A 15,974-nucleotide genomic window follows, 5' to 3' on the forward strand; every position below is an offset into this window, starting at 1 on the left:
CCCGGCGGGGGCTCCGCGGAGCCGCCCCCAGCGCCGCGGTGGCCGGCGAGACGGAAACAGACAAGGCAGCTTCTCGGGAGCAGTTTAATGGGGACGGCGGGGCCGCGCGGCGTTGGGACGGGCCGCAGGGCTGGTCCCGCCGCCGCCGTACCCTGCCCACCGCGATCTCCTCTCCCCAGCCCCCGGCCTGAGCCGCTCACGCTGCCCGGACCGCGGCGGCAGCAGTAGAACCGGGCGCTGGGCGCCCCTCCCGCCGCCGGGCCCCCCGCGGGCAGTGCCGGGGCCGGGGACACGCCACCCTCTGCGCCCCGCCCTGCAGGGAGGCATCGGACAGCGTGAGGAGGGGGCCGCGGGGCAGGCCCTGCCCGCTCGCCATGCCGGCCACCTCCCCCGGGAGGAGAGCCCGGCTCCAGAGGGCTACGCCGGCCAGGTGCCCCGCAAAGGCTTCCGCGCTGCCAAGAGCCCCGCCAGCGTGGTCCCGCTCCCGGCCCAACACCAGCGAGCCACCTGCGGGGATGCCATACCCCTGCCGGAACCCAGAGCCGGCGGCCAGCAGCCGTCTGTCCACATAGAATCGGTACTGGCCCCGGCCAGAGGACCAGATGAGGCAGAGGTGGTGCCACTGCCCATCCAGCAGCCGTGTCACTGGGAGCTCCCGAAACTCTCCGTCCCCAATGCTGAAGCGTGCCGAGCCCAGGAGGTCCCCTCTGTGGCTGTGCACAGCCAGCTTGCTGCTGCCATCCTTCGTGGTGTAGGAGAGGAGGGCACCGAGGCCAGGGGCTGGGGTGGCCAGCCAGGCACAGACTGACAGTGCCCGCAGCTCCTGGCGTGGCCCTGGCCCCAGGATGGCCACGTGCTGGCCAGAGGTGTTGGGGAAGAACAGGATGGCACCAGTGTTGCAAGCTGGGGAGGTGGGTACCAGGGTGAGGGGCCTGGACCTACCCTCTTCTGGTGGCTGAGGGTCCAGTGGCTGCTCCTGGGGGGCAATGGTCATAGTGGGGTCACCCAGTGCAGCTTGGACTCCTGGTGCTGCATCACAGGGGAGCTCCGCATCCTCCCCAGGCGCTTCACCGAGCCTGGCATCAGCTGGCAGCCGCTGCTCTTCCTCCCGCTGCAGTTGTTGCCTGGCCTTTGGATGCCGTGTGCTGGGGCTGTTGAGCGCCACCTGGCCCCATGGCTGCTCCTGCTGGCTGCCCTGGCTCGGGACAGCGTCTGGCAGGCCATGCAGCTCGGTGCCAGCCTCCCCTGATGCACGCCGTGGCTGGGGGAGTGGGCAGTGCAGCAGGCTCGGGGCACCCACTGTCCCCTCCAGCCGTTTCAGCCTGCGGTGCAGCCGCCGGCCAGCGGCAGCCAGGCGGGCCAGCTCGGCACCCAGGGCAGCCTGGGCGGCCGCAGCCACCTCCGCCTGCTCTGCCAGCACCTGGAAGCGTTGGTCTATGTTGTAGGAGATGTTGTAGTTCTTGGCGATGCTCTGGAGATGGCTCAGCGTCACCTCCTGGAGCCGGTGGAACTGCAGGGGAGCAGGACAAGGTGGGGTGAACCCAGGTCCTCACACCGGGGCCTCCGCTGCCCGGCCTGAAACAACGAGTGTCCCCCCATGTCCCCACTCCGGGCACCCACCTGCTTCTCCAGACGTTGAAGCCGCAGGACTGGGGGGCCTGGGCGGGCTGCAGGCCCCGGAGCCTGGGCCAGGCCACCCCACTGGGCAGCTGCGAAGACCAGACAGAAGGGCAACACCGTCCCCGCCATGGCGCCGCAGCCGCCTTCTGCCTGCACAGCAGAGCCAGCCCCGGCCCCCGCCCGTGATGGGATTTGCAGCTGTGCTTGGCACGTCACGTCACGCTGCCCCGGGGCTCGCAGCCTCACAGCCCCCAGGCATACACTCTGTGGGGGTGTCGGGCCCCAGACATGGAGCAGGAACTGGGCAGGGATAGGCGCAGGGAGACTGTGCTCTTGGAAGGTGGGGGGACCTCGACCCCGACTCTGGAGGTGGAGCAGGAGAGGGTGGGCAGGACAGGCAGTGCAATCAGTACAGTCACAGGATCACAGAATCACAGGGGTTGGAAGGGACCTCCAGAGCTCATCAGGTCCAACCCCTGCCAAAGCAGGGTCCCTGGGACAGATTGCACAGGTTGCCGTCCAGATGGGGCTGGAATCTCTCCAGAGATGGAGACTCCACACCCCCTGGGCAGCCTGTCCCAGGGCTCCCTCACCCTCCCTGGGGAAAAGTTCTTCCCCATGTTGCTGTGGAACTTCCTGTGCTCCAACTTGCAGCCATTGCCTCTTGTCCTGTCCCCACAGACACTGAAAAGGGGCTGCCCATTTCCCCCTGCATCCCATCCTTCAGATATTGATAAACATTAATCAGGTCCCCCCTTAGTCTTCTTTTCTCCAGGCTGAACAGCCCCAGCTCACTCAGCCTTTCCTCACAGGGGAGATGCTCCAGGCCCTTCATCATCTCCATAGCCTCCTCTGGCCTCTCTCCAGGAGATCCCTGTCTTTTCTATCCCAGGGAGCCCAGAACTGGACACAACACTCCAGGTGGGGCCTGAGCAGGGCAGAGCAGAGGGGGAGGATCCCCTCCTGTGACCTGCTGGCCACACTCCTCCGGATGCCCCCCAGGATCCCATTGTCTCTCTCAGCCCCCAGGGCACACTGCTGGCTCATGGCCACCCTGTCACCCACCAGGACCCCGGGTCCTTCTCCACAGAGCTCCTCTCCTGCATTAGGAGCCTACTGCCATTGCCAGCAGTGCCACAGCAGCTGGTGGGAATGAGCTGAGGCTTTGCTGTGCTCTGCTGAGATGAGCCGAGTGTTCACATCAGCTCAAAGAGGCTTTTCTATTCGGGCTTCTCTCCCAGGCTTGGGACTCAGCACCGTGTTTGTGGCTGGATCATCCCAGCAAGCAGATGCCATCAGTCCTGGCTCCAGCCAGGCCAGAGCTCCCCTCCCCGAGCAGCCGGCACAGGTGAGGCTGGTTCCTCACTGCCTGACATGGCTCCCCCATCGAAGGGGCTGGGCAGGGAGGGTGCTCCTGCCTGCTCTTTTCCAAGCCCCACAGCATTTATTTCAGCCCCACCCCCACAGTCTTTATTCCAACTCCAGTTCCAGGTCCAGCTCAGTTGTGTCTCAGCTCCAGCCCCACAGTCTGGATTTCATACCTGAGCGATTTCAGCTCCTTTCCCACACCAACCACCTTTATTCCAGCTCTGTGGCTTTTATTTCCAGCCCCAGAGTCTTTATTCCTGCCCTGAGTGAGTCCAGCTCCTTTCTGAACCCCACACCAATAATTTCAGCCCCAGCCCTGCAGCCTTTATTCCTGCCCCAGGTTTGGTGTTTCGGCACCAGCCACGGCCAATACTCAGCTCCAGCTCCTGTTGTGTCCCAGCTCCACCCTGCCAGACGTGATTTCAGCTCCAGCTCTGAGGTCTCAGCTCCAGCCCTATGTCCGGATTTTATCCCCAAGTGATTCCAGCTCCTTTCCAAACCCCACAGCATTCATTCAGCCCCAGCCCCGCAGCCTTTATTCCAGCCCCAGGTTCGGTGTTTTGGCTCCAGCCACGGCCAATATCCAGCTCCAGCCCCCCCGACGTGATTTCAGCTCCTTTCCCACACCAACTGCCTTAATTCCAGCTCTGTGTTTTTTATTTCCACTCTTTATTCCTGCCCTCAGTGATTTCAGCTCCTTTCCGAACCCCACAGCACATATCACATCCCCAGCCCTAGAGCCTTTATTCCAGCTTTAGTTTTTATTTCTGCTCCAACCCTGAGTGATTTTAGCTCATTTCTGAACCCCAAACCAATAATTTCAGCCCCAGCCCCATGGTCTTTATTCCAACTCTGAGATTTCAGCTCCTTTCCAAATCCCACACCCTTTATTCCAGCCCCACAGTTTTTATTCCTGCCCCAAGTGATTTCAGCTCCTTTCTCACACCAACCACCTTTATTCCAGCCCTATGGTTTTTATTTCCAGCTCCAGAGGCTTTATTCCTGCCCTGAGTGATTCCAGCTCCTTCCCAAGCCCCACTCTACTGCTTCCCCCCTTTCTTCCAGCCCCTCGCCCCTGACCCTCCGTTTATTCCAGCCCTACTGACTTTATTCCAGCTCCAGCTCAGTGTTGTTCCAGCTCCAGCCCTGCGGTGTCTATCTCAGCTCCAGCTCTACATCTTCCCTCTGCCTTTGCCTTCTCCCTGCAGCACCGGGGGCTGTTGACAAGGCCATAAATCAATCACTGTCATCGGTCACAGCCCCCCTGCCTGGCTGCCACTGTTGGCCCCCAGCCTCAGCTGCCAACACACGCCCGTGTCCTGCACTTTGGCAGCCAATGTGCCTGGAGCCCCAGCTGTAGGGAGGGTCCCACAGCCCTGACAACCCTCCCCCCACCTCCCCAGCCCCAGTTGGGGAGGGGGCACAGCTGCTGGGCCACCTTCAGCCCCCCCTTCCCCCCGTTTCAGGCCGACACACAGCACTTATGCCTTTGGGGGGAGGGGCTGGAGGCACCCCCGGGGCTGCTGCTCAGGCTTTTGGGGGAATGGGGCAGAGAGGTGGTGGGGGGTGCTGGGGTCCCACCCCAAGGCCTGGGAGTGCTTGGGAACTGGGGGCACCTCCCGCGAGGTGGAGCCAGCCCCGGGACAGACTTTATTTCACTTCGCTGCTCTCGGTGTCTTTGAGCCATGGGGGCACGCGGCAGGTTTCAGCGTCACGAGTCTTTAATTAAAGCTCCAAGATCCCGCTGGCGGCAACACCCGAGCCCGACCCGCGCTGGGGCTCCGACCCCTCGCGTCCCGCGCCGGTAGCAGCCCGGCCCCTCCAGCCTGGGGCCGCGGCTCAGCGACACGAGCGGGGAGCGGCTCCCCCACCCCACACAGCCCGAACCCCCGTCCCACGCCGCGAGTCCACCCCGATACGCGAGGCCCTCGGCGGCCGGCACAGCACCGACCCGCTCCCCGGACAGGCTCCGCAGCGCCCCGGAGCGGCGGCACCAACCACCCCGCCCCACGGCCGCCGCGTCTGACTGACAGCAGCGGGACTCCGCCGCCACTTTTAAAGCCTCTGGCCACGCCCACCGCCGCTCGCCGGCCTATCGCTGCCGCGCCAGCCTTCTGCTCTGACCCAATCAGATCATTCCTTTTCAATCCGGCCACGCGCTGCCCCGGAGCTGGGCCGGGCCGGGAGGAGCCGGGGCGGTGGAGCCTCCGTGCCCCCCGGTCCTGTCAGGGTCCCGCACCCTGGGGGCAAATGCGGCCGGAGCCCCACCTCTGGTGAGAGGCCTGCAGCCCTGATCCCCCTCCCTCCCGAACCTCTGCCCGCCCACCCACCCTCACTCCCTCCCCAGCCCCTGCCAGCAGCGGCATTTGGGGAGGGGAAACAGCTGCTGGGCCTCCTGTTCCCCCTTCCCAAAGGCTGGTGCTGAGACCCATTCCCCCCGCTGCCCCCCAGCTGGTTTCAGGCCCAGACCCAGAGCTCTCTGGGGCCAAGGCCTGAAAACACAGCACTTTGTCTTTTTTGGGGGGTGAAGGGGGACAGAGTGTCAAGCTGCCAAACCCCAGGACTGAGCTGGGCTGTGCAGCCCCTAGCGCAGCGCTCAACCCTCACCTTGAGGGGGCTGGAGACACCCCCAGGGCTGCTGCTCCAGACACTTGTGTGGAGGGAAAGGGGAAGAGCACCCAGTCCCAACCCAGGGCCCCAGCCCCAACCCAGGGGTGCTTGGGAACTAGGGGCCACCTCCCACAGGGAGGAACCAGCCCCAGGGCACCTGAGGCAACATCCCCCCACCCACACCCTGGGAAAGCTTTATTGCCCTCGGTTACACCCCACAACACCGCAGTTCTCCTTCTACCTTCGATTACAGCAGCACAATGAAATAATAACGGGAGTAGCAGCGTTTCCTATTCTATCTTTATTTAGCCACCATCTCCCGCCCCAGCCAGCTGGGAGGCGGGACGGGGACACCCCAGCACAGCTCGGCCGCACCCCGACTCCCGGGAACCGAACCGCCCCCACGCCCCGGGCAGCGGCCGCGGCACCGGCTCCACCTTTCCCGTGGGCACCGGGACCCGCGCCGACCTCCGGGGCTGCAGCCGCCCGACCCAGGTGGGGAGAAGGCGGCGGGACGGGGCTCGGCTCTGCTGGGACAGGACCGGCTACTCTACCCACCTCGGGGCAGCTCTCCCCAGCCGCCTCCCGCCGGGCACTGCCGGCCCCCCAGCCCCGTCCCCTACCACCGGCACCGGAGCACACCGCGAAAAGAGGCTCGGAGCCGCCCAGGCACACGGAGCCCGCGGCCGGCCAGCGGTGCCCCGCTCCCAGCGCCCCCGGCCCGGCTCACCGACGTCCCCGGGGCAGCAGCTCCACTGCAGCTCCGCTCTCCTCCCACAAAACCCCAACCCCGCCCCTCCTGAGCGCTCCAGGTTGTTTTCTCTCCGGTCCGCCCCAGCCCCGCCCCAGCGGGCCCATCGCATCTTGCTCTTTCAATCCGGGCCCGGAAGGGGTGGAAAGGAAGGAAATGGAAGGGAGCAAAATCCTCACTAAAGTCTGCTGAGAAGGGAGTGGTGGGGGGAAAGTGTTTTAAGATCTGGTTACGTTTGTTTTAAGGTCTGGTCGTGCTCCCAACTCCAGTTTCTCACTGTTCTTTGCAGTGTAGTGTAATAAATTAGGTAGTTTCCCTCTTCTTCACTTTGTGTTGAGTCTGTTTTGCCCACATCATTGATGACAGGATGATCTCTCCCTGTCCTTATTTTGACTCCTGAGCCTCTTAATATATATTTTCTCCCCTGTCCAACTAAGAAGGGGAGTAATAGACTGACTATGGTGGGCATCTGTCCTCTAGCCAGGGCTAAACCACCACAGAGCTTTTACTGGACATTTAGCAATCCTGAAGGGGCTCGTTGCTAAAGCCTGAAAAGGAGTCAGGAAAGATCATCCCTTTCCCTTCTCTAGGGAAGCACGGAGCACCAAGCTGAGAGGGATGGTTTGTGGGCTAAATGAGGAGGTTTCATGCCAGGAACATCTTGTCATCACACCTTTCTTTTCAGCGCTTTGTCTGGATGTAGAGCAATATTGAGGCTGCATTCTGCTAAAGCAGGGAAATGACAGAGGGCAAGAATAGTCGCTTTCCCTTCTCTAGGGAAGCACAGAGCACCAAGCTGAGTGGGACTGTGTGTGGGCTACCTGAGGGGGTTTCATGGTTTCATGCCAGGAACCTCTTTCAGTTCCCACACCCTTGTTTTCAGAGATTTGGCTGGACATTTAGCATGTTTGAATCTGGCCACTGGTAGTGCCTCAAAATGACTTAGGCCAGTATGAGAAACGTCCCCTCAGTAACTAAAGTACTGAGCCCCAGAATCAAGTCCCAGCTTGTGGACTATATGGGGTGGTTTCAGGCAATAAACATCTTTAAGCCCTGGCACCGTTCTTTTCAGAGCTTTTGCTGGATGTTTAGCAATATGGAAGGGGCATGGTGCTAAAGCAGGAAAATGATGTAGGGCAAATATAATCCCTTTCCCTTCTCCAGGAAAGCGTGGAGCACCAGGCTCACAAGGACTGTTTCTGTGCTACATGGGTAGGATTCAGGACAGGATCATCTTTCAGTCCTCCCACCTTTGTTTTCAGAGCTGTTGGTATATGTTCAGCAGGTCTGAGTCTGGCTGCTAAAAATGACTCAGGGCAGTGTGAGAAACGTTCCCTCGGTTACTAAAGGACTGACCTTTAGGACTGTTCCCTGGATAAGGAGAACCCTGAGCCCCAGGGTCGGAGGGGCTGCTTGTGGGCTACACTGGGAGGTTTCAGGCCAGCTATGTCTTTCAGTCCTGGCTCCTTTGGTTTGGGAGCTACTGCTGGATGTTTAGCATGCTTGAATGTGAATGCTGGTGGAGCTGAGAAATTAACTCAATTGAAAATGACTTGTCCTGGCTGGAAGCTTCCCCAAGAGCGTGTCTTGAAAGAACATCACCCCAGTGTGGCTGAGGCTGGTCCCTGGAAGGGTTTGTATGGGTTTTATTGAAGGGCAGTGCTACATTTTAAACACATTGGTTTTGCATGAAGCATGCCCTGTTGGCTGTTTGCTTACACACCCTTGCAAGTACTGAGTACTGGGGGCAGTTTTGGGCACCACCGTGCAAGAGGGACGTGAAACAATTGTAGAGTGTCCAGAGGAGGGCAAAAAAGGATGAGGGGAAGGCTTATGAGGAGAGTCCCTTGGTTTGTTCAGCCCGGAGAAGGGGAGACTGAGGGGAGACCTCCTCATGGTCTGTGGCTTCCTGACGAGGGGGAGTGAAGGGGCAGGTGCTGATCTCCTCTCTCTGGGAACCAGGGATAGACCCTGAGGGAATGACATGAAGCTGCACCAGGGGAGGTTTATGTTGGGTGTTCGGAAGAGGTTCTGTACTGAGAGGGGGTCAAGCACTGGCACAGGCTCCCCAGGGAAGGGGTCACAGCCCCGAGCTGGGCTGAGGGCAAGAAGCATCTGGCCGATGCCCTCAGTCCTGTGCTCTGACTGGGCTGGGCCTGGAGGGAGCCAGGAGTGGGTGTTGATGGGCCTGACGGGTCCCTTCCAGCTCAGGAGACTTTAGGGTTGCAGAGGGTTGGAACAGCTTTGAAATCTCACCAGTGATCTCATTTTATGGCCGGAGAGACTGAGCGTGGGCGAGTAGGTGGCTTCGCTGACCCCTCAGGCCGTCAGGGACAGTCCTGTGACCAGCACTGCTGTGGACAAGCTTCCTCCCAGGCAGATCCTCCTCCTCCTCCTCCTCCACCCCTCAAACTGCGTAATGCTCCTGGGGCATGCAGCAGCTGCTGACATGAAGAGGCAGTACCAGGAGCAGAGGGAATATTTAGCTTCTTTTAATTGAGAAGGGGTTTGAGTTAAAAAGTTAATCACGCTGTCGGCTTTTGTTCTTTATTTCTTCTCCCCCTCACAGCTGTTTCTGCCAACTAAAAATAAGTTGAACCAGCAAACAAAACGTGAATAATCATCTCTCCATCAGGGCTAAAATACCAACAGGAGATGCTCCCAGAGTCGTGGGTGCTCTCAGTGCAGTGTGCCCTCAGGTTGATCCCATTCTTTCCAGCAGCAGAGAAAGGCAGGACATGGGGAAGGTAATATTTGAGTGACAGGTTAAAGCCAGGTGTATACAGAGAGATGGGAGTTAAGATGTTTGAAGCAATACACTTTGTCTTGTTTTGTCCTCTCTAGAATCATGTGGCAGAACACAGAATCACAGAATGCTTTGGGTTGGAAGGGACCTCAAAGGTCATCTAGTTCCAAGACCCTGCTATGGGCAGGGACACCCTCACTAGACCAGGTTGCCCAAAGCCCCATCTAACCCAGCCATGAAAACCTCCAGGGATGGGGCTCTCACAAGCTCTCTGGGCAGCCTGTGCCAGGGCCTCACCACCCTCAGAGTAAAGAATTTCTTCCTAATGTCTAACCTAAACCTTTCAGCTTGAAGCCATTGCCCCTTGTCCTGTCCCTGCACTCCCTGATGAACAGCCCCTCTCCCCCTTTCCTGTAGGACCCCTTTAAGTATTGGCACACTGCAATTAGGTCACCCTGGAGCCTTCTCTTCTCCAGGCTGAACAAGCCCAACTCTTGCAGCCTGTCTGCATAGGAGAGGTGCTCCAGCCCCTTGATCATTTTCGTGGCCTCCTCTCAACTCACTCCAACAGCTCCATGTCTGGGGACCCCAGAGCTGGATTCATTACTACAGGTGGGGTCTCATGAGAGCAGAGCAGAGGGGCAGAATCCCCCCCAGACCTGCTGGCCACGCTGTTCTTCATGCAGCCCAGGACATGCATGGCCTTCTGAGCTGCTCGCACACCGCTGGCTCATTGTCATCGATCAGCACCCCCAAGTCCTTCTCCTCAGGGGTGCTCTCCACCCATTCTCCACCCAGCCTGTAGTTGTGCTTGGGACTGCACCAACCCACACGCAGGACCTTGCCCTTGGCCTTGTTGACCTTCATGCAGTTTGCATGGCCCATCTCTCCAGCCTGTCCAGGTCCCTCTGGATGGCATCCCTACCCTCCAGCATGTCGACCTCACCACACAGCTTGGTGTCATCAGCAAACTTGCTGAGGCTGCTCGATCCCACTGTCCATCTCATCAACAAAGATACTGAGCAGTGCTGGTCCCAGCACTGACCCCTGAGATCAGCGGTTATGTCACTGATGGACCAGATCAGAGGCTGACTGGTGTGTGGTGGGATTCATGTTGCCAAGCAAGTCCTTCTGGCAAGATCTCTGAAAGCCTGTGGTGTCTACTAGCCCTGCCCAGAGCCAGCAGATGGGACAAGAGTGGGACCTGCGCCCTCTCCAACGGGACACCAGGTTGGATACACTGTCCTTCACACTTCTGCACCTCCTGGGAAAGGTGATACGCAGTGTAGGTCCCTGCAGAGAAGGCTGAGTGAGGAGTGTGCATCTTAATCACAGCTGCCAGCCTCTGAGCTGGATTTCCCTGATTCATCCTGCCTCTGCTTCCACTGAAGGGCAGGCAGAGGGTTGTGTTTCTCCTAAATCAGAGTGCCTCTTCGCTCCCTTTGCATCAATTGGCTGTGGAAGTGAGGTTACCCAAAGAAGGTCTTTTCTTTGGCCATGATTGCTGTGATTTAAGCAAAATTCAACAAAGGTCTAACATATGATACTGCCAATCCTGTGTTTCTTCTGAGGACAAGAGCTGTTGCTACAGTAGCTCAAGTTTCCATCAAGTTTCCATCCCTCTTGATAAGAGATTCAAGGGCCTGAGACCTTAATGGCATCTAAGCAGTACAAGTGTGATCACCAACCACATTCCCCTGGCCAAATGGGAACTTTGTTGAGAATACTTTTGACTCAGGCAAACAGCAGCTTGTTCATTTTCAGATCCCTTTGCAAGAGACAGTTAATTGCTACACAGGCTGTTGCTCCCTGGTGTCCTGGTTCTCAACAGCTTCAGCCTTTTCAGATGGGCATTTGTGGAAGTCCTTGGAGCTAGCCTGTTTTTCCACCCTAATTTGTGGATGGATTATGATGGGATACAAATGTGCAGGTGTTGAGGAAAGAGCAAAGATGGATTTTGGTCAGACAGGACTTAACAGAAAGTGGTATAAGCACACATGAAGGTAGGAACCCTGCCTGATGCCTTCAGCCAGTGAAGGGGTTAACAAGCGGCTTCATTTGGCCACTCTGGGTGTGCTCAGCAGTTGAACCCCAGTGGTTGCATTACATGCCATCACAACAGTCATGTAATTCAGATTTACAGCCAAACAACATGTGTCTGCATGGCACAGCAGAGCTGCGTGGTTTGCAGAGGTTCTTCCCTGCGCCCCTCCCTGCCCCTCAGACTAGCACTGTCCAAGATGTTTCTAGAATCAAAAAATGAAATGACTGTGGTATTAGAGGGCTACATCAACGTTAATTAGCCAAGCTGAAACCCAAGGGTAATTAGTTCAGCTGCAGCAACATCACAGCTATCCTGCCTTCAGGATCTAACGTTTCCGCAGGGTCTGATGTGATTCTGTCTCGAATACGAGGATGCCTGAGGCTTGGAAAGAAGCGTGCAACAGGGAGCCCTTGTGTTAGGATTTTTACATAGTCTGTGATTATTCAATCACTAAGCATAACAGTTTTACATTAGAACATCTGAGGCATGCGTTCAGTCACTGTAAAATGGTATATTTTCCACAGTTCAAAGGGCAAACAAGAGCAATAGAGGCCATTTGCTGGATGAAAAGCTGAAACGCTCTATGAATTTTCCTGGCAAATCATTCTCTGCTGTCAGAAGGCTAAATTACTGAGAGGGTAGAAGAGCCAATTTTCTTTCAAAAGAGCCAATCCTCAATTGAAATAGTGGCACCAGTCTTCATAACTTCTCACATCCCACTTTTAGAAGGGTGAAGTAATTTGTCTCTTTATTACACTCAGCTACGGGGCTGGAGAAGGAAGTTGCCCTCTGAGGGAGGAAAGAGCTTCTCCAAATCCAGCTGCAAATTGGGTGGAAGCGTTTGTCTGAGGCACTTAGATGCTGTGGCAGCTCTGGCTAATGTTTTATGTCAGGCCATCTCAGCATATTCTCTAACAGCCACGTCCCTCTCCTGTAGGCATTTCCCCATAACATTCCAGAGCACAATTCCCAGTCCCTGCTCTTTAAGTTCATGCTGACATTTATTAATTATGCTGTTTGGAGGCAGCACTGCAGATTGGTAAGGAAGGACAATGGCAGAGCAGGACATCTGTAATATCTTCAGCCTTTCTCCAAACTCTTTCCTCAGGAACATGCTTGGAAAACACCCCAGGACGGTGGCATCCTTCAGTTGCAAATCAGGACATGGAACTACCACGAGGTGGCATTAAACCCATACGATGGGGCATCAAACCTTCTGCTGTTGGGTTTTTTTCCAGTCCTGAGGACACCTGGGTGCTGAAGTCCTAACCCGAGGAGTACTCTGATACTTCAGAAGCAGAAGCTCTTGATTTTACAGATCCTCTTCACGCTTAGTACTGCTGTGAGTGATTTCACTGCCTTCCACGAGTAGTGCTACTCTACAGTAATAAACTCACACAAGTCAGGCTGGCTGCAGGAGGCAGGTTAATGCAGTGTGTTCCAAAATCCAGGCCTGTCCTCACCAAGGCAGAGGAAGAGCAAACACAGCTTTTAGCAACAAATGACTTGACCGGAGCAGCCTGTGGTTTCATTTCCCTGCAAAGGGGCTGTGGTTTCTGCTGGTGCTCTCTTCTGCCTGCCTCTGAGATCTCTCTGCTCAAGGATAAATGAGTGCTCGATCTACTGAGCCAGCTAACAGAGGTGTGCCTGTAAGCTGGCTCGTATGAGGTCCTTGTTCTGAGGGGATGGGCCATGAGAGCGGGCAAAGCCCACGGCATTGAGTGGTGGGTGCTCCTGCGAGGCCTGCAGCAGCCAGGCACTGAGGCCTGCAGCAGCCAGGCACCACGCTCTGCACAGTGTTGGGGGGGGCTGGGTTGGGAAAGGTGCAGTGATTCTGCAGGAAACCCACAGAAAAGGAAGCACACTCGTGTCTCATAGGTCCTAATGGCTTTGTGTGCCGTGGTGGTGTGTGTGAAATGAGCACGCTGCCTCTGCCAAGTGCAACAACCCGCCTCCTGTGACGGTCAGCTCCGGCACAGGAGGCACCAGGAAAGGCTGTGGATGGATGTCTCTCATCTCTGGAGGGCATGGAGGCAGCTCACTGTCAGCCTGTGCCTTTCCCATCCCCTGGGTAGCTGCAGGGCTCTTGGCTTTGAGGATTCTCAATGAGGCATCTTGTACTCCTAGCCCATTCAAGTAGAAACTATCACCTGCTGGGCAGAAAACAGGGAACTTGGCCAACCTCGTCCAAACAGTAGCTGATTCCCTTGAAACTCTTCCTAAAATAGGTGTGTTTTAAACACTTGAGGCATATCACTTCTTAAAACCCCACGTTTGTGTGGGAGGGAGGTACCTGGAGTGGAGCCAGTGAGGAGCGATTGCACAACGCCGGCAGACAGAGCAGCGCTTTATCTGCCAGACAAACCCTGGCTGCGGAAGCACAGAGCCAAAGGCTCTTACTGTGACCAGACTTTCTCTTTCAGAGGCTCTTGCTGATATGAGACATTCAATTTATATCTTTTTATTTGAAAAAAAAAAACAAACCCAACTAAAAACCCACAAGATACTTTAGGCAGATCCTCGGCACCATAGAGGGTGAGGTGCCGGGAAGGGGCACTGGGCCCATGATGGCTGGAGCTCCTGGCATTACTGTGTATGGTGAGCAGCAAGCTGGCTCTTATTTGTGTGAGCACTTCTTTCCTACAAGTCCCTAAATGCCACTGAAAGTGTCTGGCCCATAGCTCTGTGAGGGCAGATCCTCAGAGTCAGCAGATCCTGGATGGAGACCTCTGTAGCTTCTCTTACACTTTATCCTCCTCTCAAATCAAAGTGATTGCTAGCTGGGTCTTCCACATCTCGCAAGGCTGAAACCACAGCTCCCTTTCTGTGCATGAATCCATCCCTGGAGGATTTCTCCCTCCCTGTGGCCCTTGGGAGCTCTTCACTGTTGTCCCTCCACCACAGGAGTTAGAGGTATCCCATCTTTCCATTCTCCTTGTCCTCCAAAGCAGTCAGGAAAGCCATCCTCTTTCCCTGCTCGGTGTCAGGGAAGGACAACCCTGGCTCCTGTGGGGTGGTGTGGGAACATGGGATGAGAGGGGTGCTTCTCCACATAGACGGCACCCAGGCGGTTAGAGACCCCCAGAGCTTCTCCTCTGCACATCCTGTGGCACTACAGGCCTCTGCTACATGTTTTATAAATACAGTTAGGAAAAGAAAGGAAAAAAACGTACCTAACATGTTGCCAGCCCACAGCTCCACAGTTTGGTGCTTCCCAGAAGCTCTGGGTCCCCGGGAAGCCCTGGCCCACCTTCCATGCGAAGTCTTGGAATAAAATCATGAATAGCTTCATTACAGCTGAAGCACCATTTGCCATGATGAGCTCTTGCATATTTATATCTGCCATGTATTTTAAATGAAGAAGCTGCTCTGCTTCAGCTGGGCTCCAGATTGCTGCGTATGCAGCTCCTCAGGCTTGGCTATACGTGCTGCCGATCGACGTATAGCCAAGCACTAATTCATCACAGGAGGTGGCGATCACCCTGAGTTTCAGCAGACTGCCCTAGTTCTGCCTGGTTCCTCGCTGATTACACAGCCTCCGCCACTTAATACTGGGTGTAGGGTTGTTTTTATTTCCTGTAAAGCACAGAGTGTTTGGCAAAAGAGGAGAGTGAGAATGACAACTGTGTACACATTTCACATATTTCTAGGCTTGTTTCTCCTCCGGAGAAGAACAGAGCTGTTATTAATAATCACCTCGCCAAGTTTCTCAGTTGATATTTTGAAATGAGCTGGGCCTATAATTTGGGAACCACAGGCGAGGGAGAAAATGTGCTTTCAATTGAATTTGAAATGGGTGGAGAGTTGATGATGGGGAGAGATAAATGAGGGCGATTCTGGAGGGCTAGAGCCGTAAGGAAGGAAGCTGTAAACCTGACGTTTCCCAGACTTTGCAAAGGCAGAGCCATTCCGAGGGCTGGAGGAGAGAAAGGAGGGACAAGACCTGGAGACACAGGCAAGGCCCTGTGGGGGGAAGCCCTGGCTCTGAAGCTGAAAAGCTGTTGAGTGCTGCTAGGCGTTGTGAGGCTCTGTCTCTCTGCACAGGCCAGGCAAAGGGTCCCGGAGCCCTGTGGGGAAGGCAGGAGGATGCTGTAGTGGGACAAGGAGTGAGGCTGGAGTGGAGCTTAGGTGCTGGTGCAGGCATGCCTGTTCTCTGCTCTGCAATCTGAGGGGTGCTGGCTCGTGCAGAGCAGTGTTACCCCTCACCAGACACATGGGGAAGGTATGGGTTTAGAGGCTTGGCTAACGTATGGGTACTTAGGTCACGTCAGAGGCTTCACCAAGGGGGCAAGGCCTTGCATTCCACACGTGAAAGATGCAAGTGGTTGGCAACTTTGTCAGTGTTTCCTCCTTTGTAACCTGTGATCTCCTAGAGAAACTAAGCTGCTGTTTGGCATGAGAGGCAAGAAATGAACTGCTTTGTCCTTACAGCTGCAGAGTCCTGGGGCTGTGACTCAGTGCCAGGATGTGTGTGTGAGCCTCCCTCCAGTCAACCTGAAACAGGGACTCTGAAAGTGTACAGGATGCTGCTTTCTCTCTATAACCCCAGAAAAAATGAAATCTTCTTCCTGCAATGAGCAAATTCCTTGCCCATGGCTATCATTGCAACAGAGATTTCTCTTCCTGCCTGCGTTCCAGCGCAGGCCTGTCTGGTCAACAGCAGTAGCATTTGTCTTGTTACACAAACCCATCTCTGCCAGCCCTGGGCCCATTCATGCAGATACTGGTGGTCTTGCTGGCACTGCACAGTGGCTCTCAACAGGCATTGCTTGTCCAAGGACAGGCAGTAAACGGCTGACAGAAACACCCCTTCCAGGTGTACTCTGCAAACACTG

General features: G+C 56.4%; 1 protein-coding gene across 1 annotated transcript; it reads right to left on the bottom strand.

The window, feature by feature from the left end:
• Positions 1-196: 196 nt before the first annotated feature.
• Positions 197-1,749, bottom strand: PTX4 (pentraxin 4; the record flags this gene model as incomplete). Its single annotated transcript, XM_084271239.1, has 2 exons — positions 197-1,510; positions 1,621-1,749. 2 exons carry the CDS (start codon positions 1,747-1,749, stop codon positions 197-199), a joined length of 1,443 nt encoding a protein of 480 aa, XP_084127365.1.
• Positions 1,750-15,974: the final 14,225 nt, after the last annotated feature.

Source organism: Gallinula chloropus (genome assembly GCF_964237585.1).
Source record: "Gallinula chloropus genome assembly, chromosome: 15".
NCBI classification, from domain to species: domain Eukaryota; kingdom Metazoa; phylum Chordata; class Aves; order Gruiformes; family Rallidae; genus Gallinula; species Gallinula chloropus.